This window comes from Dicentrarchus labrax, unplaced genomic scaffold (assembly GCF_905237075.1).
Source record: "Dicentrarchus labrax unplaced genomic scaffold, dlabrax2021, whole genome shotgun sequence".
NCBI classification, from domain to species: domain Eukaryota; kingdom Metazoa; phylum Chordata; class Actinopteri; family Moronidae; genus Dicentrarchus; species Dicentrarchus labrax.
Genome location: NW_026136715.1, coordinates 23,396,940 through 23,420,117, shown reverse-complemented (window position 1 = coordinate 23,420,117; position 23,178 = coordinate 23,396,940). Strand labels below are relative to the sequence as shown.

At 41.0% G+C, this 23,178-nt stretch overlaps 2 protein-coding genes across 3 annotated transcripts in view; one reads left to right on the top strand and one right to left on the bottom strand.

Moving 5' to 3' along the window:
* Positions 1-23,178, top strand: part of ampd1 (adenosine monophosphate deaminase 1 (isoform M)) — a 207,229-nt gene that overhangs the window by 30,665 nt on the left and 153,386 nt on the right. The gene's annotated exons all lie outside the window — the stretch shown is intronic.
* prex1 (phosphatidylinositol-3,4,5-trisphosphate-dependent Rac exchange factor 1) overlaps positions 1-23,178 on the bottom strand; it is an 81,076-nt gene that overhangs the window by 12,975 nt on the left and 44,923 nt on the right. For both annotated transcript variants that reach the window (XM_051426475.1, XM_051426476.1), the window contains exons 12-26: positions 23,142-23,178; positions 22,346-22,395; positions 20,241-20,316; positions 19,711-19,783; positions 15,720-15,865; positions 13,007-13,099; positions 10,735-10,883; positions 10,569-10,654; positions 9,088-9,227; positions 7,641-7,785; positions 7,074-7,249; positions 6,502-6,663; positions 5,644-5,854; positions 4,049-4,337; positions 2,602-2,820 (exon numbers count right to left, since the gene is read on the bottom strand). The exon at positions 23,142-23,178 is cut by the window's right edge and continues 67 nt beyond it. In XM_051426475.1, coding sequence (XP_051282435.1) covers positions 2,602-2,820; positions 4,049-4,337; positions 5,644-5,854; positions 6,502-6,663; positions 7,074-7,249; positions 7,641-7,785; positions 9,088-9,227; positions 10,569-10,654; positions 10,735-10,883; positions 13,007-13,099; positions 15,720-15,865; positions 19,711-19,783; positions 20,241-20,316; positions 22,346-22,395; positions 23,142-23,178 — 2,052 coding nt within the window. The remainder of the gene's footprint in view (positions 1-2,601; positions 2,821-4,048; positions 4,338-5,643; positions 5,855-6,501; positions 6,664-7,073; positions 7,250-7,640; positions 7,786-9,087; positions 9,228-10,568; positions 10,655-10,734; positions 10,884-13,006; positions 13,100-15,719; positions 15,866-19,710; positions 19,784-20,240; positions 20,317-22,345; positions 22,396-23,141) is intronic.

The window sequence follows — 23,178 nt, the reverse complement described above, 5'->3', positions numbered from 1 at the left end:
TTGGGTAAGTCAGAGCTGCAACAATTATGGGGAGAGAGTTAATATAACCATCTTTTAGTAGTTTGGCTTGAATTCTCCGCTGGCTTTCATTCACACACAACACACACCATGTTACACTCATACTAATATGTGTGTAAGCACTAGTAAATCCAGTCCAATCCAAGTGTTTGTCTTTGTACTCTTTCACTTATCACACTCCAGGCCTCCCATTGGTTTTCTTTTTATTTGTTGCCTAATATACACACAATTCCCTCTCTCCCCATGTGTCCCGTATTATTCCCCTTCTGGCTATCTGCTTTCACATGGGGAGTTGTGATTTCTCTCTCCCTCTCTCTCTCTCTCACCCTCTCTCGCTCTTACACACACACACACACACACATACACAAGGTGATTTCCAAATTTAGCCACACACCTACTGCCAAAAGTGTGAGCACCACTGTGACAATTATCCTGCTTGTAGTAGCGGATCTGGCCTAAAGCTAAACTGCGCGCACCCCACACACACACACACACACACACACACACACACACACACACACACACACACACACCCTGTTCACACTTACATTCAAATATATGCGGTTGATGTATTTACAGCACTACAGTGAGAATGCACTCATAAACACATTGAGAACACATTATGATCCCACTGAAAACTCATTACCAACACCCTGTGAGGTTGCTTCTTTAAATTGTAGCCATGTAACATTTGCATTCTTGTAATATATTAAGGATGCGAAAAATGCAAAAATTGTGTTCGCCATATTGTCCCACAATGCAATGAACAATGAAAACCGAGGAGCTACTCAGCCATTAACACGGTTGAACAAATTTGGACTTGTAACAGCTTCAGGAAATATCCTGAAAAGATATTAAATATTTGGAAACAAATTTGACTTGCACAATGTGTTTAAGCTGGAAGGGTCTATTGGGTCTATGAATTAAGGTTAATTGACTGTCAGTGAGTAATATCTAGCTGGTTTTCCGAAAGAAGCCAAAGAAAAACACGAGTCTGTCGCCTTCTTCAGGAAACAGAAGAGATGAATAGGACTATTTGAAATGTTAAGCAACAAAGGAAGATCAATCACTTGAGATGCCAAGAGTGAACTGTAATCTGTCTCAGCTGGATCTGGACATACTCTACATATATCTAAATAGGAGACACAAGGTCTTAACTGGCCTATACTCATACATACACATGGGTGCACACTAAAGAGCTAAAGATTTATGACAGACAAAATGTACCAGAGTTTAGAACAAACATTACTTGACTACGATTTCTTCACACACTCTTTTTTCCCTAAGTTCTTTCTGTATTTATCTGTTTTTGACCCCCCTGTGTGTCTGTGTGTGTAGAAGCCAGTTTCTTCTGTCCTTGTTCTCACATTGTGTTCCTCACAAGCTGTACTCGGCCAATGACCTCCGACTGTTGAGCTCTGCTGTGGTCTGTCACCACCTCAGGCTTTAATGTCTGATTCTCTCAGCAAGACTCAAAAAAGATTCACCACCCACCTCTGGAACACAGTAGTACTTTTCATCACATCCAAAATTTAACAAGTGGGATGATTCATCCACGTTTATGGTGCAGCCTTATACTGCCACCTTGAACAGAGGGTTTTTTCTGCACTTTTGGCTTCAAAACCCAGAGTAAACACCTCATGCTGTGTGTGTGTGTGTGTGTGTGTGTGTGTGTGTGTGTGTGTGTGTGTGTGTGTGTGTGTGTGTGTGTGTGTGTGTGTGTGTGTGTGTGTTTGAGTGTTTGAATGCACATACTACAGCCTACATTTTCCTTTACATTTTATTGAGATGAGGTAGCTGCGTTTCACATGGCGTGGCCTGGGCCTTAATGACAGAGTGGGTGAGGAGGCCGCGCCCCAAACATTTGGCTCTATTATACACCAGCCCACCACACCAACAACCAATAACTACATCTTAGTGGGTGGTGGAGGGTGGGGCTCAGTGGAGCACTGCCCAGTGAACCGTGTACACGCACAAACACACTCTCTCTGTCTCTCTCTGTCTCTTTCTCTCTCTCTCTCTCTCTCTCTCTCTCTCTCTCTCTCTCTCTCTCTCTCTCTCTCTCTCTCTCTCTCTCTCTCTCTCTCTCTCTCTCTCTCTCTCACACAGAAACATCCGAATGAACTCACAACAAGCAAATGACATAACCAGATCTGACCAAGACATTTTGAAGTCATTTTTAGCCCTCCATCTCGGGTAAAATGCCAACATCTGGAAGGAATTCTAGCCTCCAAAGGGGAAATGAGCAGCATTATGGGTTTGTCGAGTAAAGAGAGGGAGTTTGAATGTTGTTCATGCTTTATAGAGTCCACAGTTAGAAATCCAGGTGTGAGACAAGGGCGTCCCCATGCCTCATGTTTGTGATTTGTAAAGATGCTGCTATACCAGGTTTCTCCAACATAAACAATGAATTGTGCTTTATACTAGGCAGTCTATTGAGAAAAGGAGAATGCCAATATGATTCTGAATTACTAAATTCAAACATCATAAGTGTCATTGTTTTAAGGTTTGAAGCTACACTGGTCTCAGTTTGGATAAATGTACTTGCTTCATTTATTTGTGATGCAGTCTTTTAACTGTTACCTGTAGGAGTCCCTGTAGCTCATCGTGTCGTGACCCGAGTCCTCCTGGTCGTCCTCATTCACCTTGAAGCAGACCCTTTTAATGCCGCCTTGCTCCACTTTGTCCTGGTCACAGCCATCCTCGCATGGGGCCAGTGAGGGTGGCTGACTCTGCTCATAAACAGGAGGCTCCCCACCTTCCCCTTGGAGTTGCGTGGGTTCGGTGATAGACGACAAGAGGCTGAAGGGGGGGGGAGGTTATTAGGGTATTAGTCCCAAAATTAGACTTGAACATAAATTACAATTTTCTTCTTGTTCCTACAGTTGGATGTCTGTGCAGAGTTTGACAATAGAAGGATGTTTGCTATCTGCTGAAAGTGGAAAGTTTCTCTGTGCTCACAGAAAATCAGATTTTAAGGGGCAGGGCCAACAAGTGTGATTTGTGACATCACAAATAGTTTGGATGTCAACCCTGGTCCAGTATGCAACTTTTACAGTGTGATGTAGAACATTGAAGCCACCAGTGCACAAACACTGAGAATGGACCTTACAGTGAAGTTGCAGACAACTTGTGTCGAGCAGGAAAACTTAAATAAATTAAATTTGCATATTCATAGATTTTAGAATTTTAATGATGTAAAGGTAGATGCCCTTTTAAGGATTTGAATGTGGAAATTATACTTCTTTGTGTAAATATTGTATATAGGGAAGAAACTGTCTTGAAGTCTGGTAGTACGGCAGCGGACAGACGTGTTAAGCATCTTAATACATGTCTGGAGGGCATCTTTAACAAAATATGGCTAAAGGTGTTCAAGTTAGGAGTCACCTTAGTACTGTTACTTACAATTTCTGGCACATAGTAAAGTATATTTTTGTGGCATATTTCTAGCATTTTAAATATTTTAAAATCGACTGATAGCTTTAGACATATAAAGTATACTGGAATGAAATCACACAAATCATGTTAAGACGCTACTATGTCTATATTTATATTATAATACATTCTGCATCAATGCCTTCAATTCATCTATTCATCCACAGTGTCACACCCCTTCCTCGGCACAGATACACAATATGAGTCTCTTTCTCTTGATGTTATCCTGGCCTCACTCCCTGTTCCTGTACTGGGCTCGGCCCATAAATATTTTGGGCCTGAAGAATGTTCCTTTTGTAAATCCTCAGCTTTAAACAAGGCAAAGGGCAGCCAGACAAAGAGGCTGACGAACAGCCTCAGGAGGCTGATGTGGGGATAACAGCTCCTAGCTTTTTATGCAGAGATCTCTAAATGTCACTGTGAAGGCTATGAAAATAGTCCACTCACATATAAACACTAGTGGAATGCCAATATTTGATAACAGCACCAGCTGTTGGTGCTGAAAATATTTTCTAAGTGGATATGAGTAAACACTTTTTTTGATAGATGACACTTGGGGTTGGAGATGAGAGATATATATAGAACAGTCACTTACACATCGATCTGAGCAACATACTGCCTCATCTCCCTTACAGCTACATCCAGGCGACTGTACAAGTAAATGTAGGCGTCCTGGGTCTCTGTGTCTTCCTGTTTGAGCAGGAAGCTCAACCCGCCTTCCCCTTGGCCACCCCGCCGACTGTCCGTCAACCCCTCGCCTCCTCCGTCCACGGTCACCTCCCCGCTGCCGTCTGCCTCATCCCCTTCCAAGCCAGAGCAGTTCCAGGAGGGAGCTCCCATGCTGGTCACACAGTGCTGGGTGTGGGACATGGGGTTCAGTTGTGCTACAACAGAGGAGAAGGAAGAGGAGAGGAGAATAAACAGCTTGTTTGCAGTGGGTGAAGGAAACAGACTTCACTCTCTGACAATTATGTCTACCCCAGATGTTTAAAACCCTATGAAGTAACCATCTTGTTTGTTCTCCATTTAGACTTGAGGAAAAACAACTTCTTAAAGGGCACTTATGCAACTGATATGCACAGCGAGCGCAGGATGCAAAACTGTTTGCTTGGGTTGAATGCCAAACTAAGCTGCAATAACCTGAGACATCCCAAAACTGCAGACAGATTAAGTTCTTACAGTTAACCCAGAGTGTGTACATTAGTACACAGCGCACATTACGATTACATGGGGAAGGCCTTAGACATGTAATGTACATTCCACTCATACCTTTTAAACCTAGGGAACAGTACAGGTAATTAGCTTTGTAATTTAATACTGTTTCTGACAGCAACACTTACGGCTAGTGACTGTCACTAGAAAAAAACATCATCTCAATGGCTGTTGGCTGGTTGAGCCAGCAGAACGCACACTGAACAGCACCAGAGCTGAATATCTCATCAGTCCAACTGCGAGGCAGATGTCTGACTTGCAGCTGCTTCTGAGAGGAAAGATGAGGACGAGGCATCCTGGAACAATGCAAGCGATGCTAACTGTCTGCTGTCTAGACAGCTGTAGTGCATTTTCATCTTTGCTGAGAGCAGAGGGGGTTCAGCAGCCAAGCCTAAAGACTAATTAATGTCAGGCTGCGTCACAATAATGTCCTGCCATACAGACAAAAGACAGGATCCTTCTCTCTGTATCTATTAGGATTTCTTAATATTTTGCCCTTTTATTCCTCTTGGTGATGTTACACTCCATTTCTACTCGCTCTCATTTTCTCTCACCTTTGACCTGTGTAGCAGCAGCACTGAGTGAATGGCATACATTCTTAGACTGTGGTTAAGGCACCGTTTTTGCTGACATCATTCATTCACTTCTCATGTCAATACCATGAGTATGGCCTGGGGCTAATGGAGTCTTAATGGCAAACCACTCATCTAATTTACTATGGGAATCCTTGTTGAGAACTTATGGCTACTGTGGGAGGCTGGGGTTCAAATTCCCTTCTCTGTGCTACTCGGACTTAAATGGTCATGGAGGCTAATTAGTCAAAATGATCACTGAGCTGGTGTTAAGTGGGTTAAGCTTTATTATCGTGAAGGGGATGGATCTCAGTGAAGCTTAGTTTAAGCAGCGGATATGTGACAGAGATTGTACTAATGTTCAAATCTTATTGGCTAGAGGTGTGTGTATAAATGTCCCCGCTACCTTGATCAGGATCCAGGCCAAACAGGGAGTTCTTGCGGCTAAAGCGGATGCTGAAAGTCCTGCCAGCAGAGGTAGTGCTCTTGGGGTAGGAGACCTGCATCGAGTTGATGTGGCAGTTGGTGGGAACAAAGTCCATGCAGTCCAGTGGGTGAGGGCGAACGCCAGCTTGCCTGAAGGAGGGCCACGCCTTGTTCCTCAGCTCTAGGGCAAACTGGGTGAAAAAGGGGCAATATAATGAGGAGCAGGACACAGATGCAGTTTAGTGAAAGCACTAGCTGCATGACTGACAGCTCTAATATTTTTAGTGTGTGTTCATAAAGAAGGAAAAACATGGTCACTGTAGGAGAAAATATGACATGGAGATACAACACATGATGACAGACAAAATGAAGGTTAATGATCATTATAGACTTCCTGTTAATTGAAGAGAGCTCTTGCTGTCTGTCTTGAATAGAAAACTAAGGTAAAGAACAAGAGCTTGTGTCTAACTATTATCGTCAAATTTCTTGTTTTACAAGTGTATAGATGAGCTTTCACCATGAGGTAGCATATTTGATAATATTTTCACATCCCATCGTAAAACCTCTCGTAGCTGTTCTAAAAGCATTAGAAACATGGCTGTGAGCACTTTGATGCATCTGGAAAATAAGAGCCAGTGAGAGACATATTGACAAGAAGAGAGATAATACAGTGGTATACATGTTAGGATGCTGGTATGAATGAGGATTTTAGGTTTCAGTGTTATTCGGTTGTGTTTTTAAGTTAATAAGAATGAGTAGGGGACATTCCTGTGTGTGACAGTTCACATGGAGTCCGATATCTATGTGTTCAAGGGAGTGTAGAAGTGTGTCTTAGTACCTGCTGATAGCTGCTGATACGCCGTCGGATACTCTCCAGCTTGGTGTCACAGATTTGTCTGAACTCGTACTGAGGCATGGTAACTACTCGGTCGCTCTGGGAGATGAGCTGGCTGCAGTTACGAACAAAGAGGCTGTCATCGGCAGAAAATGCCTCCAGGATCTGTAGCGACAAGAAAGATTGGTTAGGACAGATGACTCCTACAATAAAAGTTTAGAAACTTGATTTAGTTGATTACAATCAGAGTAAAAAAAGCTATTCCTGGTAGCAGTGAGTGCATTTTTTCATCTAACTAAACATTCAGCCTTCCAATACTAACAACTGAAACCATCAGTAAGGCCAGAAAACCCTTTTGCTGCTTTCAGATCCTGTTATAATAGTACAAGTTGAACAAATATCAGTGATCTACAAACTGGTGAACAGCCAAAGTTGGGATCTTCTATGCTATAAACATTACAACATCTGGCTGATCAGTGAATTAAAGTATGATGACTGTAGCCTCTCTCTATAGTATCAGATTTTCATCTTACTCATGAGCTCAAGATAATCAAACCTCATTCTTTCATAACTACCTTAGCAGTGAGGCTGAAGCAGCCTTTGGGCTCCACCATCTTCTCCAGGACGTGGCTCTTGATGCCGGCAGTGCTGACATATTCATAGATTACGCCATGCTCCAGATGGACGTTATCTACCGTCATACTGACCAGAGGCAAATCGTCGGAGAGGGAAAGTCTGCCCAGACGGTGGTCTGTAAGCACAATTTTCACCTGTCAGTGTGTGCACTTCTTATTTTATTTATGTTGTTTAAAAAATTCTAAGTTTAGCATTGTGAATTGAGAGAAAACACTGTAGAGTGTGTGGGTGTGTAATTTTCTATAGCAGGATCTGCACACTGTTGAACCAATTCTTTACTGACATAGTGACTATGACCCATTTGAAAATAGCAATCTAGGTGGAACAGAACTTTGGTAGTGACAGTTTTGCTTTTAATGGGTAGAAATAAATACACAATTAATATAATTATGATACTCTCTTGAATGATTCAGCACTGACTCTTTGAAAAGCTCCTTAATCGGAATTTTAAAATATGGCTTTATTAATAAAAAGACAATTTCAGAGAATGTAAAATTGTGTGTCACCTGTTCCATTGGTGCCATTCTCCTCCTCGTGGTCAGAGCCATTCTCCACTGGGCAAGGCCTGAAAAGGCTCTCCTCCTTCTCACCTGTACCTCTGTCTCTTTCTAGGTCTTCCACATCCTCAAATGTGCGGTACACCCACTGACACTGGGGGAAACAGATGAGATAGAGTTAGACAGTCATATTTATATGAACATATAATCACATATACGCATCATTGCAATGTGTAAAAAAATCATTATAGGAATCAAAATGAGGAAGTGAGCAAAGGAGGAAGTGAGCAGAGAAAGAAATACGGTGAAAGGTATATGTGAGAGAACATGGAAGAGAAAGAATGAGGAAATCGTTTTATTTAGCTATAGGTCAAGTATTCGTTTTTTTCAAACAAAGATGTGGACGCACTTTACACGCAGAATTTGAAGGAAAGAACGGGCGCTTTTCGCCTAACAAGGCAACCAGGTCCAACTGCACCGGCCCGAACTCGACAGTGCAGTCAGCCACAACAACAACATCCTGGTAATCTATCTGGCTGCTAAATGAACCTACAAACATTTACTGGAACTGGAAGTCTAAAATAAGGCTGCTCAGCTGAGCCTGTTCAAGGGGATTTGCCAGAAGAGTAGTTAAATAAAACAAAACAAAACATTGTGCTTTATACAGTAGGGAGGACATCTTACTATGACATACTGCCTGGAGCCAAAGATGTCCAAACAACCAGAGATGGGTCTTAAATACTAGTATTCCAGTTATGTCTCTATTTGAATTGATTGATTTCATTGCTACTTTAAAATAGAATTCAACCAAATATTACTTGTAACAGGAATGGATGAAAATTCAGTGGAAAGAAGCAAGTTGTTTGCTTGGGGCTACGCTTTGACCCCGAACAGGATTGTATCTTGAGCTGAAAAATGTTCAACTCTCACTACATTTGGCCTGCAGCAACAAAGTGACAGCCAGTAATTTATGTTTTGAGATCACTGGGCCACCCACTGGTGAAGCCAAAAACGCTGATGAAAAGAAGAAACTTCAGTATCATACAGAGATGAAAATAAAATAAAAGATTTGTAAGGTCAGTGAAATCCTTTAGGTTTTTATGCATTTTTTTTGCCAACACTAAGTTGCTGTGGCTATTTATGGCTCTATCTAATGCTAATGCTGTTTTATGTGCTGTCTGGGAGCTGGAATGTCTAGGTCACTGAAGTTCTCTGGTCTGTTAGAATGTGAATTTAGTGTGCTGTCTCACATTGGTGAATGATCTGGTCAATTAAATTCCAAAAGCTACCACTGATACTAATAATGCTACCTTCTGGCACTACTTTTCTATGTTTATAGTTTAAATTAAGCACTCAGAGAGAGCCTTGGAACGGTAAACCCTTTAACCACACGCACAAGGACTGTAAAAACTACCTGGACACCATGTACAGTGTTTGTTTTTGTGTGTCCCCTCACCGCTTGCAGAGGCTCCTGGTGTGTGTGCTGTGCAGTGAAGTGCTCCAGGACCTCTTGGTAGTCACTGCGGTTCACGTTGTTGCCGTTGACCTTCAGTATAACCTGGCCAGGCTGAAGACCCGCCCCTGCCGCCTCCCAGCCTGCAGTGTGTCAACAAGAGATCAGAGGTCAAAGGTCACAGTGTGGTATATATACAGTGGAACTGTATATAACAGATTGGGATATAAAACATGAACACTGAAGTGACGTACACGTGTCTCCCATGTCTAGGAAATAAACTTCAAAGTACATGAGTTCATTTTCTATTTTTATGTCAATCTCATTTAGGACTCAATTCCATTATTTTTACATAACCTTGGCCCTTTTGTTCCTCCAGGAAAATTGAAAATTACTCAGTTAAGTGTCGTAACACGCTGTCCCAAGCTACTAATGGCTTTACAGCCTGGAAGTCCAATCAACACCTCCATCATCTTCCTCTCCGACCTAAAAATACCAGTGCTGGCATCACTTCCACCCATGGTGCCAGCAATTACCTAACCCCGGGCTACTTGACCCATGCATGGATACCACACAGGGGGACTGATTTAGGAACAGAAAAATACAGCTCTGAATTCATATGGAAAAAACTCCTCAAGACGCTAGGAAAGAGAGAAAGAAGAGGGAGGGGGAAAGGATAGAAATAGGGGAACTGAGAGAAAGTGGAGGAGTCTCCCTGCCGTAATAAAGCAAAGTAAAACCATGAGATAACAGTCAACCAGCAGCTTCTTTCCTCGCTGTTTTTGTCCGTGTCCTCTGCTACTCCTGTCTGGTTTACACATTGGGACTCATCCCTCACTCACCCTGTCATAAATCTCTAATTTTTCTATTTAGAGTCAGTTTTGGCAGTGCAAACATCTGGTTAGGAGGTTGTAAGGACAGAGCATGAGGGATGAGAAGGTAGAACGAAAGTGTGTCCTTTCAGTAACCTATTGCACTTTCAGCTCTGATCACAGAGCATTGTGTGTGTGCCCGTCTGTGTATGATTGAAAAGTAGAGTTTGGTCTATTAGGGGTTTGAACCCTGACCACAGGCTGTCTGGCTGACAGTTGGCCATAAAAACCTAATAGAGGCTCACTAAAAGCAGAATGTAACAGGTGGTTAGAGGCTAGAGTTACCTCATCTTTCCCTTGAATTCACCCACAATTATTTGTCTTTCTGACACTGTAAACACTTTCAAAGCATTTACTGGCACTGATCCTGCAATAATAAGGTCAAATTCTTACAAATCTGTTCACAGATCACCAGTTATGGTGTCATAAGCAAAATATATGTCATTTGTAACTGAATTCAAGAAATATTAATTTAATTACATCTCCCTGGGAGCTGTAAACTGTTAAACCACTCAACAGATTACTTTTCCATTATGCATTCAAACTGATGGTGTCCTTTTACCTTTAAAAACTATATTGTCTACTAAATCATTTCTTGTGACTGTCACTCACCCTTCCTAACAGCATGGACATGAGGAGGGGTGGAGCCGCAGAGTCTGAAGGAGAGGCTGTCTGGGTTGTCAGTGATCTTCACAATCCTAGATGAGAAAAGACAAGTTAGACCAGTGTGCTCTATGTGTGTGTATTTGCATTTGTGTATTTGTGTGTGTTGCCTTACTCCTTGGCCTTGGTGGCGACCAGCAGCCGCAGGGAGCGTCGTATGCAGAAGGCTTGGCTGATCATGGTTTCTACCTCAGAGAAGGTCCTGAGGAACAGCAGGTCCTCGTTGATGGTGTAGATCTTCCTGCCCACCTGCAGGCCGGCCATCTGGAGCGACAGACGGACAAACAGGAGGCAGAATGCTGTTATTTTTGGGTTGCATGTTGTTCCAACTCCCTCTAAGACTGTTTCAGGTGGGAATCACATTCAATTCAGGAATTACCTCCCTAGTGTGACAGAGAGACCAAAACTGTGTGCAGCATTTGGCTCAGATTAAGTTTTTCCCTGACTGACTAGTGTGCATTACCCAGAATCAAGTTCATTTTATGTGCCTCCAAGGAGGAAGAAAACAAACCAAAGCATAAAAAGAGAAATCCGTAAGTGCTGCTCAATATTTTCACAACCTGTTCAGTCTTGTCGTGTATTTTCCAGCATATGAACAGGCTTTGTATGGAGATTGGGTACCAGATATGATTAAGGTGCAGATATTTACACCTGAGTATCCTGCCTGCTGGATTTGCACACACTGAAGATTGAAGGGTTACTTTCAATTTCCAGTTATGTTTTTTATTTACATTTTTCTCTTAATGTGGCCACTTGTTTGTTCCCACAACCAATGGTGGTTTAAGTTATCAGATCTTGCCTTTTTCCTAAATACAATCTGATTAGTCACAGTGCCTGTAAGTATGTGGAAATACACAAATATACATGCATAGACATCGACTATTAAACCTCCTCAGGTTTGCACAGTCAGATATCAGTTTCTAAAACCCCTTTACAGATGACAGACACACAGCACCAGCAGCTTGCTGAACGTCATTAAATGCAGTCATCTTGCACATCTTCAGTCACATTGTGAGAATAATGCTGCCTCTGTGTGTTTCGCTGTGTGAGTCCAGTGTCCTGGGCACAGATCCGGTGGGGTGGCCTTGGCTGAGCCGGGGCCCCGACTCTGGATAATGGCCCAGAGTGGATGTAGAAACGACTGGGAGGAGCCACAGTCATCTGAATGTGGAAGGATGTATGTGTGTGTGTGTGTGTGCGTGTGTGTGTGTGTGTGTGTGATTCTGCATCATGGGTGCATGTCTGCACGTGACTGTCTATAATAGTATCATATAGTGAAAGAGCTCTGTGTGTGTGTGTGTGTGTGTGTGTGTGTGTGTGTGTGTGTGTGTGTGTGTGTGTGTGTGTGTGTGTGTGTGTTCTCTCAGTCCTTTTCAGAACCCCATGGGAATCAGCTGAGCTTCATTCACTGTGCTGGCACACGGGCTGTGTCACAACTAGCAATCCTGTTATTGTGGGGCAAGGGGGACATGGGGTATGAATAACAGAGTAGGAGGGGGAGAGAGAAATGGAGAAAAAGAGCAAGAGGGAGCAAAAGAGTGAGGGTTTACTGTGGTGGGAGCAGGCAGATGAGAAAAAGCAAGATTATCCAGAGAGTTACTGAAGAGAAGAGCAATATGGGGAAAAAAACTGAAATGAGTAAAATAACAGAAAGCGACGAGGAAACTTGAACCAGAGGGACACGAGAAAAATGAGGCTAAAATGAAATGGTGGGGAGCAAGAGAGTTAAACTCAAGATGCAGAGGAAAAGGTTTTCCATCTGTGGATTAGTTGAAAAGGAAGGTTCCACAAACAACCAGGGCATATCCTGGGTTTTCAAATAGGAAGATGCTGGAAGACTGCATAAACAATACACAGGCTTTGGTTGTGAAATACAGGAAACCAAAAAAAAATTGTCTTTAATTAGCCCTTGTATATAGGTGACACTGTGATTTCATTCCTGTCAGGCTGAAAAACAATAAGACTGTGACAGCTGCAGCCACAAATGTGACAAATACCATATACAGGATGCTCCTGAATAGAACAACAATACTACAAAAAGCTTTATTAAAAAGAAACTAAATAATCGCGGACATTCTAAATGTTTTGTCACAACCTCATTGGCATTTTAAATAGCTCTGGATGAGTAAAATGGTGTGTGAGTATTGAGTAAGCATGTTGAATGGCTCTACGGCCAATCAGAGCGAAGTCCTTGCAAAGGGAATAGAGGCAGACTGACAGCAGCCGTCAAAACAGTAGACAGCCATTACCTACTGGAACTAATGCCCTGAGGCGGGAAGGAGATACTGTGTGTGTGTGTGTGTGTGTGTGTGTGTGTGTGTGTGTGTGTGTGTGTGTGTGTGTGTGTGTGTGTGTGTGTGTGTGTGTGTGTGTGTGTTGAACATTACCTCAGCATGCGAGCCCCGTGTGACAGATTTCACCATAATGGCCTTGTTTTTCTCCTCAATCTCGAAGCCATAGTCTTCTTCCTCAGGGTGAATCTAGCACAGAGAAAACACCTAATTACTCCCACATTTACACTGGTGACTGACTGTATATGTCTTTACCATCACGGGTAAGCAAGTAGTACAATAATTGTTACGACATATACATTCATATTCTTTTTGTTTGCTTCACTATGCTCTACTGCCATTTGGCACGCCCTGTAAATGTCATGTAATTTGTACATCTTGTACGCCTAACACTTACTCAGAAGTCAACTGACCTTGCTGTGAAAGGTAATTTCTTTTGTATTTGCTGCGATGACCCGATTTCTTCTGAGGAATCATGATGTTTTATGCTTATAAGATGACATATTGCACTCCGGTGAGTCATATGTATACAAAGTTATTCGTAGTTTCAATCTGGCAGGTTTGCAACGTGAGTTTCATTGAGTGTCAGGTGTCTTGCTTCTGATGATGTTCTCCGCCCCTCATATTCTGTTCCCCCAGTGGGGCGAGGCTTAGTTAAATGCTGTCATCACCAAACACATTAGCCGGCTTACATTAGGTAAGCTGCTGGGGCCATCTTTTCCTGCTGCATGGCCCTGATAAGATGGGGATCTCTGCTGTTACATCAGTGGAGATGGCTGTGGTAAATAAAGAGTTCCTGCACTTCACTTCAATAATAGCCACGAGGAAGGATTAGTTCAGCTAATCAAGGAAAAAGTATTTTCCACTTCTTGTGGCAGGCCAGATAGCGTGCCTACTTCCGACTCTGATATGAAAAGGGATGCTAGTGATGCTTCTAGGTTTCCCTAAAGACAATAGACTTAACAATTCACTTTCTGTTTCAGCCTCTGGAAACTACCGTCCGCTAAACTCAGAAAAGTGTACACCAACCTTATTCAATGTTCCAAATAAATACCCATCAGTTATATTCTGGTTTCATAATGAGCAGGCAATATACTTTATATGCTTTTCAGAACGTTTTGGAGCTTTTAGATACTGAATCAATTATCTTGTACTTGACCTAAAAGGATGGGATGTCCAGAAGTACCTTTCTGCGTGTATGTTACATGCATCGTTGGGTTGGTGGTGTCTTTAATGTCTCATCATGCAATGAACTTTAAGTTAAAAAATAATGCAGTGAATTTTTCAAAACTAATAATTTTGCACTTTAGTTTGCAGCAGCTGCTTCAACCAATTTTAGTGAAGACAAGGTATGCACTGCTTAAGTATCTCACTGCTGATTTCTGTCCCTCTTGGGGGTTCTCTTCTTTACTCTGTTCTTCCTGCACCTGTTGTCTCATGTCATGAATGAGGATTGTTAAATGTCAATGTATCACCAAGGATAAAAAAGAAGAAGGAATGTAAATATGCATGCAGTAAAAGAGGGCATTTTAATTGGCTTCTGCTTTAATAGATAAAACAACTAAGGAGCCTGTTAGTAAAAAATTGGGATCAAGACTAGAATAACAGGAAAGGTCACAAGTCCTGACTGGAAAGCCATTTTAAATGTTTCATATTAAAGCAGAGCAAATAGCAAAGGGGAAAAAATGGGTTTACTACCACTTACTAAGCCCTGTTTCATGTCTGTGCACTAAAATTAATCATCTTCAAATGAGGACTAGCTGTCCTGTAGGGCTGTGTATTCGCAAGAATGTGGAAATGCAATACATATCACGAAACTGTGGGAAACTTGATATATTGACTTTTTTTTTTTTAAATCTATTTTAAGGAAAAAAATTTATGAAGAACACATACATGCATAAAGTTTACTTCTTTTTATGCAATCACAACAGGGGGATGTGCATTTGTATTTATCATAGTCCCTGTAACATCCAACATTGTAGCCCTAGGCTTATATTTACAACACTGCCACAAATATTTGCATGTATACTATTTATTAAAAGTTTATACAGTATTTTTGAGAATCAACACAATATCACAATACCATGATACACAAGTGTATCAATATCTCCTTAACCCCCTCGCGTAAAATATATTTGACTGAAACAATCAACTCCTGTTACTTCTCATAGTTGTCTCAGCAGCAGCACAAAGGGGACTTCAACTCAGGCAGTTCAGTTAATCATATTTCCACAAGGCAAAACTCATTAAGATGCACACTGATCAGAGCAAATTCAAAGGTGTTTATTGTCATCAAAGCAGCCTGCGCTCCCATGAGGAAGAGTGGGCCTGTTTCTGTGTGTATAGTGATGTTAATTACATCTAGTTGTGGAGATCAGAAAGAACACCACACATGGGTCTAAACAAACTGGAGTGAAGGATATAGCAGACACCAGTATGCCAGTTCAATTAGCTATATAATACAGTCCTGTTATATAATCATTGTGTACACACACATTATTCTGTGCATGTGTATGCATGTATCTGCATGAAAGAGTGACACATATCCACATGAATGAGGATACATTGTTTTTTGTTTTTGCATCCATCCACATCGTTTCCCAGCATGAACACAAATTTTTTCTTTTTTTTTTGGATACAATTACAATGTAGGGATTTAAAAAGATCTTTGAACCATATTTAGTTTTTATTAGAATAATTTTTCTCCAAAGGAAAGTCTGGCACTGTGACAATAAGTATCTGTGTAACCAAGCATTTGTGTGAGAGTGGAAATGCATATGTTTGCGTGTGTGTCTGTGTTCCAGCTCACCACCAGGGACTTGGCCAAGACGTTTTCGATGAGTTTGAAGTCATTGCGCTGGAGCTGTTTGCTTTTGGTGCTGGTTCCCTCAATCTCCTCATCCGCATAGAAACGGAAGAACTGTGAATCGTCTTTGAACTCGCTTTTCTCCAAGACTGGAGGGGGAAAAACAGACACAGCATGTAATCAGAAAGCTGCTGAAGATAGTAATAATGAGACAAATAACAATGGGTCGCACCTTAGCCTTTTCAGTTAAAAGTTTCTGAAAAAAGAGGTCAATTGGTGCTGATGAAAGGCCTGAAAAAGCTAATACCAAGAGGCATTTTTCATTAGATTTGAATGAGTGTGTTTGTGCTCATACTGGCTGAATTGATGGTCTTGTTGAAAAACTGGAGCTTGTAAATATTAAGTGTGTGACATAATGGTACGAGCCATGTTTTGCAGACCATTTGCAACTTCAAAGACCTGTGGAGTGTCTGCAGAATCAAAAGAAGCTGCCCCTAATCCGTGGACATCTTCACACAAACAAGCCAACGGTTAATTAGTTCATCAGCTAATGATGCTAGCAGGAACATCTGGAGCCAAACCACATCTGGGTCATATCCAGCTTAGGCCAGTGCGAGGAAGGATTCTCAGGAGGACTCATGAAACCGTCTGCTCTGTGTGTGTTTAGAAATCCCACTGTTGGGCTGAGCCTCACTCAGCACATGGGGCAAAACAAGTGAGGAGCACATTGTGGATGCTTCTCCTGCCACAGCAGCAAAACTCACTACATTAACCCTACTGTAGGTTTTTTATTGTGTCTCTGATACGGAGCCAAGCCACTGAAATAAGGATCTCAGTTACAGTATGCAAGCATTTATTGTGCGCAACAACAATTTTCTTGAACAATAAATCCTGTTTTTAACCCTGTTTCTTTCTCAAAACACACTGCTCTTACACAATTGTTTGCCACTCATGATGGCTGTCAGTTTTCGTTTGTGTCAAGCCGAAGCATTGCACATGACTGCAACAGGTGCAAACGTATTCTTAAAATTACTCCACCACTGTACTTTAAGCAGTTTAACAGCTGGCACATCGCCTCGCCTCAGCTTTTTGGTGGGATTTTATTGTGCTGGCAAGAAATAAGAAAATCTGTCTTGTTTGTGTCACATTGGAGTTAATGACATTTGGCCCAAATCTCAAACACATTTATAGACACAGAGGCATCCAACCAGGGACCTAACCTAAGGTGTATGAATCTTTAAGGCCACTGTGAAATGGGGCTTGTACAGGCAACACTGACAGTCAAAGGTACCCAGCTGTTCAGAGATTTGGAGAGCATCTGGCACCCTCAGGTGAACAAAAGCCTTCACAAACCGATTACACACACACAAACGTCAGACCAACTCACACTGGCCTTACGCCAAATCAAACAAACCCCTGAACGTGAGTTATTTCCTCTGAGTCATGGAGGCTGTGGTCGTATAATACCTTAACACCACCTATTCAATAGGAGGGAGTGCTAGTCCGGAAACTGTCACAGCCTAATGACACACACATAGTTACGCACACGCTCAGCTAAATCAAGAAAACCGTGTTGAGACTGATTCTCTTGGACTTCTATTAAACAGTACTAAATATCTTGATATAATATGCATGACTTGAAATATGATGCAACTATATGGGCAACGATGAAATAAGTACTTCTTTGTGTATCCTTCCTTTTAGGCACAAGAAAAGTAAAACAACTATTTAAAAAATACATTTCTGACTGATCTGAGTGCACTATTGGTTCGTGTCAATGATCACCAAATAGACACTTGACAAAATGGACCCCCATTTTTACGGGTTACATTTTAATCTAATTAATTTACATTTAATTGTTAATGCTGTAGATAAAACTCACTGTTCTTCCACTATTGATATTCTATATTTAATACTGTCAAATGGATAATTACTTATAAATTAAATGTTGTCTTAGGAACCATACAATCCTGTCGTATACCAGGACTAATGGAGGACATATATTGCTGGTGTTGCGCTCTGTATGTTGCGTTGCCTGAAGGGCAAAATGCAACAGGTTTTCATGGCAGACATGCAGATGAATGATGTAAGCAGGTAAGGACAGATGAAAGGCATATTAACTGTGGGGTCTGCTATCAGTAATGTTTCCACCAGCGAGGAGCCTCGCAACCAGGCAAACACATAACAAAAGACAAGATTCAAGGAAGACAAGGACACACAGAAATAGACGAAGAGTTCAAGAGGAACCAGGTGATAAGTAGCAGATGTGCTGACTAAGGACAAAAGAGAGTGACTCGAGGAGAGGTGAGGAGTGCAGACAGGCTGAGAAGAGAGAGGTTGTGACCCTGAAGAAGGGCAGAGACGAGGGAGAGGTAAAAGAGAACAGGTGACACCTTCCAACAGATGGCAGAGGGAGGTAGTTGTATGTGTCAGTGCCAATGAGGCGAGCAAGGGAAAGACACTCTGACTGCCTGGGAGTGGTGTCGTCTGTTTAAATGATGGCAAAATACAAATGCTTGACATAGTATTTACAGAAGAGATTTGTACATTTTTAATCATGTGTACATTTAAACTTTGGTACTGTATACATTCTGATTTATAACTCTATACTGACTGCTGCAAGACATGTTAATAAGCAGCCTGTGAAATACCTTAGCTAGTGTAACCTATTATAATGATATATATGTAACTGTAATTCTCTACTAGGATGACTGTACAGTGGTTCCAAGTGTCTGCAGGTATCAATTGGATAAATTTACATTTTTTAAGCTTTTAAAATTTGGTATTGGTTCCATGTCAGTATGTAGTTGTTACAGATGGTCAATACACATTTTTCTTCACTAAAAGTGAGACTGAAAAAATAAACTTTACACAGATAACGTTTACTTCATTAATCCAATCAATCAAGACCTGTCAAAATCATAATAGATATTTTTAGACATGTTTAAGACCCCCATCTCCAGGATCATTCAGGAGGTTCCAAACTAGGGGTGCAACTAATGATCATTTTCCTTTTTCTCAATTAATTAATTAGCTGTTTGGTCTTAATAGTGAAAAATGTTGATTTCTGTTTCCAGAAGCCAATGGTGACATTCTCAAATGTTTTGTTTTACACACAGGACATAGATAAACCAGAAAAATATTCACATTTGAGAAGCTAAAGTCAGAAAACTTTCAACTGATTGACAACCACTCTGGTTAACCAACTAATCATTGCAGCTCTAACCCAAACTATTCCTAATAAAAATTGTAGTAAAATGAATTGATCCGCCTACAGATTTAGAGAATGTTCAACAATGATTGTCTTTATCTTAGATATCCGTCTTCTTGCTTACTACACTATATGCTTCAGGAAGTGCTGTCAACCTTATGTCTTCAGTATTTCAACACTCAACTACTTCTTTTAAGAGGTTCTCACTTTACACATAATACACTTGGCAAATGAAGGTTCATTGAACTGACCCAGACAGCCATGTAGCTAAGCCAAACAGCCCTGGTTAGGGTACACTGCAAATGCTGTTTACATTCAACATGCTGTGCAAGAAGCAAAGCCACTCTACTACAATGTGGTCAGTGGGGTTACAGAGACTTGGCTGGACCCGGTACGCAACTTTACAATGCCCCTTTTCCACCTTATGACAGCATGACAGAGGAGAGGCTAATATTAAATTTTTGCAGCAAAGAGAATGACTGACTGGGGGGGCAGCTAAGGAGAAAATGATGTAATCAAGCAGAAAAGGGGAATTACCGGAATGAACGATGAAGTCACTAAACAACAGCGTTAATGAAATTTAACCCAGAACTGTTGCAAAAGAGAACACTGTAAATAATTAGAGATGGACAAAAGGTATCAATAGCATGTGTCATTGAGCTCCTGTTATCCTACACCGAGTCATTAAACTGGACCAAAGTAAAAATCCTAGTCAGTTTGTTCGTGTTTACCCATCCTTCATGTATGCGTGTGAGAAGAAGAAGAAGAGAGAACTGAACTGACCGTGGTGCATGAAGCCATTGTTGCAGAGCCCCACACCCAGCGTCACCGCGTCCTCTCGGGTCGAGCAGTCTCCCTGGGAAACCAAATCAGTGACGCACGCGGTCGGTCAGTTACAATGCCTGTTTACACCTTCTCATACACAGCAGACTGCAGCCCCGCTGGCCTGAGGTATCTGATGATGATTTGTGAGCCAGCACGTGTTAATAAATATGTGAATAATAGAGACAATGAGAGATTGTCTTTGGCTGTGCTCTTCAAGGTCATTTAATGGTGGCGAATGTCCAAAACACAGTTTTTGCTAAATAATATGAAAAATGTGAAAACCTCACATGTAAATAAGCCTAATTTGATTTTTAAAAAGATGTTTTTTGAATGGCTAGTTTCATTTGCATTGAAGTATTCAAACAGCAGAATTACACAAAAGTTACAGTAATAAAGATTATTATGATTTTATACACTCTTGGTGCCTTGTTTAGTGTTGCATGTCGTGTATTTGGATTAAATTAAAGTATAATAGACATTGATTTTACCTGCGAGAGTAGCCAGTCAACCAGTTTGCTGGCAGGCACCACAGATTTAAAGGTTTTCAGATGGTGGTCTCTGTCCCTAAAGGAGAAAACAAAATGTTTCATAAAAACTATTTTCACATTGCAATGCAGGTGGCAAGAGGGAAAAAAACACAGCTCACCGTCTGTGTCACATGAAACAAGTGTTTAATAGATAAGGATAACAGCATCAACCCACAACACTGTTGGATGTTGCTTAACATAAACATAACAACAAGATCATATCTACTTAGAGTCAGAGAAAGTAATGAAGAACATATTATTTCTGTAATTGCCATGACAACAGCCCTATCATAAGAATTACATATTTGCAGGTACAGTCCTACATGTGCAACATGTGTCTGTTGTTCTACAGTCCTGTCAGAAGAACAACAACTTGCATTATCCTTTTTAATATCTGATTTGTTGAGCTATTGTGAGATTAAATGAACAACCACTGTGGACCAACCTGCTCAACATGTAAACATGTGAAACAGGAAACGCTACAGAGGATGTGCGGTTGCTTGTGTGACTCGAAGGGCGTATCACATCCTATCAAATGAACGCTATATTCTATCTGCTTTAACATCTCAATCGATGTGCTGCATCTGGACCACCCGTATTGTAAACACATTCAGAATGAGACCCAAATGCAATACCTGTCAAGCGCAGATGTGGACAAAAAGCGCACTGATTGATACTGCAGACGACACTTTAAAACAACACGAGTGACAGTGAACTGCTTCCAGGCATCATGTGCTGATCAATGATTTTCTGGATCATCCTCTACAGCATAAGACATCTGTGGCATTCTCAAGATTGATTTTATTAGATTTATATCTATTTTATCACAATTTGTTATTCTTATTCACTGCATTCTAATGTTATGAAACCGTCAGCCGCTTTGTCTCTCAACAAAGTTTAATAAAATAGAGGAACAATTTATGATTATTTACGATTCATAAAATGCAATACATCCATCACTCAAAAATTATAATTAATGGTTGCTACATACAAAGCCAATTTAGTGATGGATTAAAAAAAAAGCCAAGCCATATTACATAATATCTGGCTGGCAAGCCGAGGCATTGCCTTTGTATGTTAATAGGATTTGTCCCCGGACCAAAAGCTCTTTGTTTGCACCGATGGCAACCCCGGGCACTTCAATCAGCGGGTGAGTGATGGAAGGAGAGATAGAGAGATGAAGGGGGAAGAGTACGAAGGGAGGGGTTTATATGTGTTTGTGTGTGTGTGTCTGTGTGTTTGTGTGGATGAGGGGGTGTCAGGGGGAAATTATGTGGGTTGCCTGTGCATTTTTACTTCTATTCTGACGAGTACACTTTCAGATGGAAAACAAGCAAGATCATTTTCCCCCCACATGGGACTAATTTCAGTTTCAGGGTTACAATTTAGATTTGTTTTAGGTAAAGTTAACAATAATTTAAGACTTATTTTTAGGTCCTGAATTAGTCTTAGCTTAAAAGACGAATTAAGGGCTTAATTAATGGAGCACTACATTAATATAATGACATCTAGGGATGGTGTGTGTACGTACTGTATACTGTAGTGTTTATATTTCAGAGTATGTGTACTGCATATGTAAGCAAGAAAGTGAGAAAGTGTGTGCGCATGCGTTTGTGTGCAAAAGAGGGAGAAATTAAAGGTTAAAATGTTTGCAGCCATGATTTAGACTCCCACTTAAATCATGTACATTTAGAAACATAAATGCAGCTAACCCACTACACTGTAAAGATTACCTAGACAAATGCTCATAATATGTGACTCTCCTTATAATCCTTTAAGAGCCATCTCATATAAACCTCCAGTCAGAAAATCTTGAACACATGAACCGACAGCAGCTCCAGCCTGACTGGGAGAGTTGGAGAAGAAAAAGGTTTGAGGGCTGTCATTCCTGGCAGTGCTACTGTTAGTTCAGTCATTACAGCAAGGGTGACGTGGGCCAAATGTGAACCCTTCATGAATATGCATTCATGCACCTGGAGAGTGGGAACATTAGCATATGGGGGGAGGAGGAAGAGAGAGGAGAGAAGGGGAGGAGGAAGAGAGAGGAGAGAAGGGCAGGTACTTACTTGATGACAGGCGTGTGGAGGCTGTGAAGGCGGCAGTACAGCCTGACGCCCTAAAAGAGAAGAAAAAAGGAGCGGCTGAGTCATAGAGCGTACATACCTTGGGTAAACAAGTACAAGCATGGCTTCAGGACAAGAGATTTAACTGTTGGCTTTGAAAAAAAAAAGGCTCCCCAAGGCTATCTGATTTTATGATAGAAATTTCAAAACCATAGTCTCTAAATGGGGTGCGAGAAGGCCAACATAATCGACCTTTATGTCCTCTTTTTTTTGGAATTTAGTTTCTGGCTGAGTTTTCTATGGGAAGGGATTAGTGCTTCCAGAGATTATATATTTGAACATTAGCATAAACTCTTGCACCAGTCATTTTCTTATATTCTCATATTCTTGTAGTAGAAATTGTTGAACAAATTTATTCAATAATGTAATTTTAAAAAGGTACTTTATCATCAAATCAGGATGCAAAGTTGGTCAAAATAAAAAACAACAGGTAGATTAACTTTAAGCACTGGAAACTGGTAGCACAGGTGCAGTCAAAGATGTTATTTTCATTAGTCAATGACCTATTCTTGTTTTTCTTGGTCATTAAAAGGATATTGTTGAATTATTCTATAATCTAATTTGTAGAACAATTTATAGGACTCAATATGAGCGTATATGCAATATTTAAACACAGATTTCCAACAAATTAATGATTATTGTTCCTGTTAAAAGTGATATTTCTTTTCTCCCCTATCGTTTGTTTTCACATTTATCATCAAACACAGACAAGGATATTCAGAAGCAAAGTAATAGTTACCTTCGACATGATGTCTTCCATCTCACTGCGGGCCTTG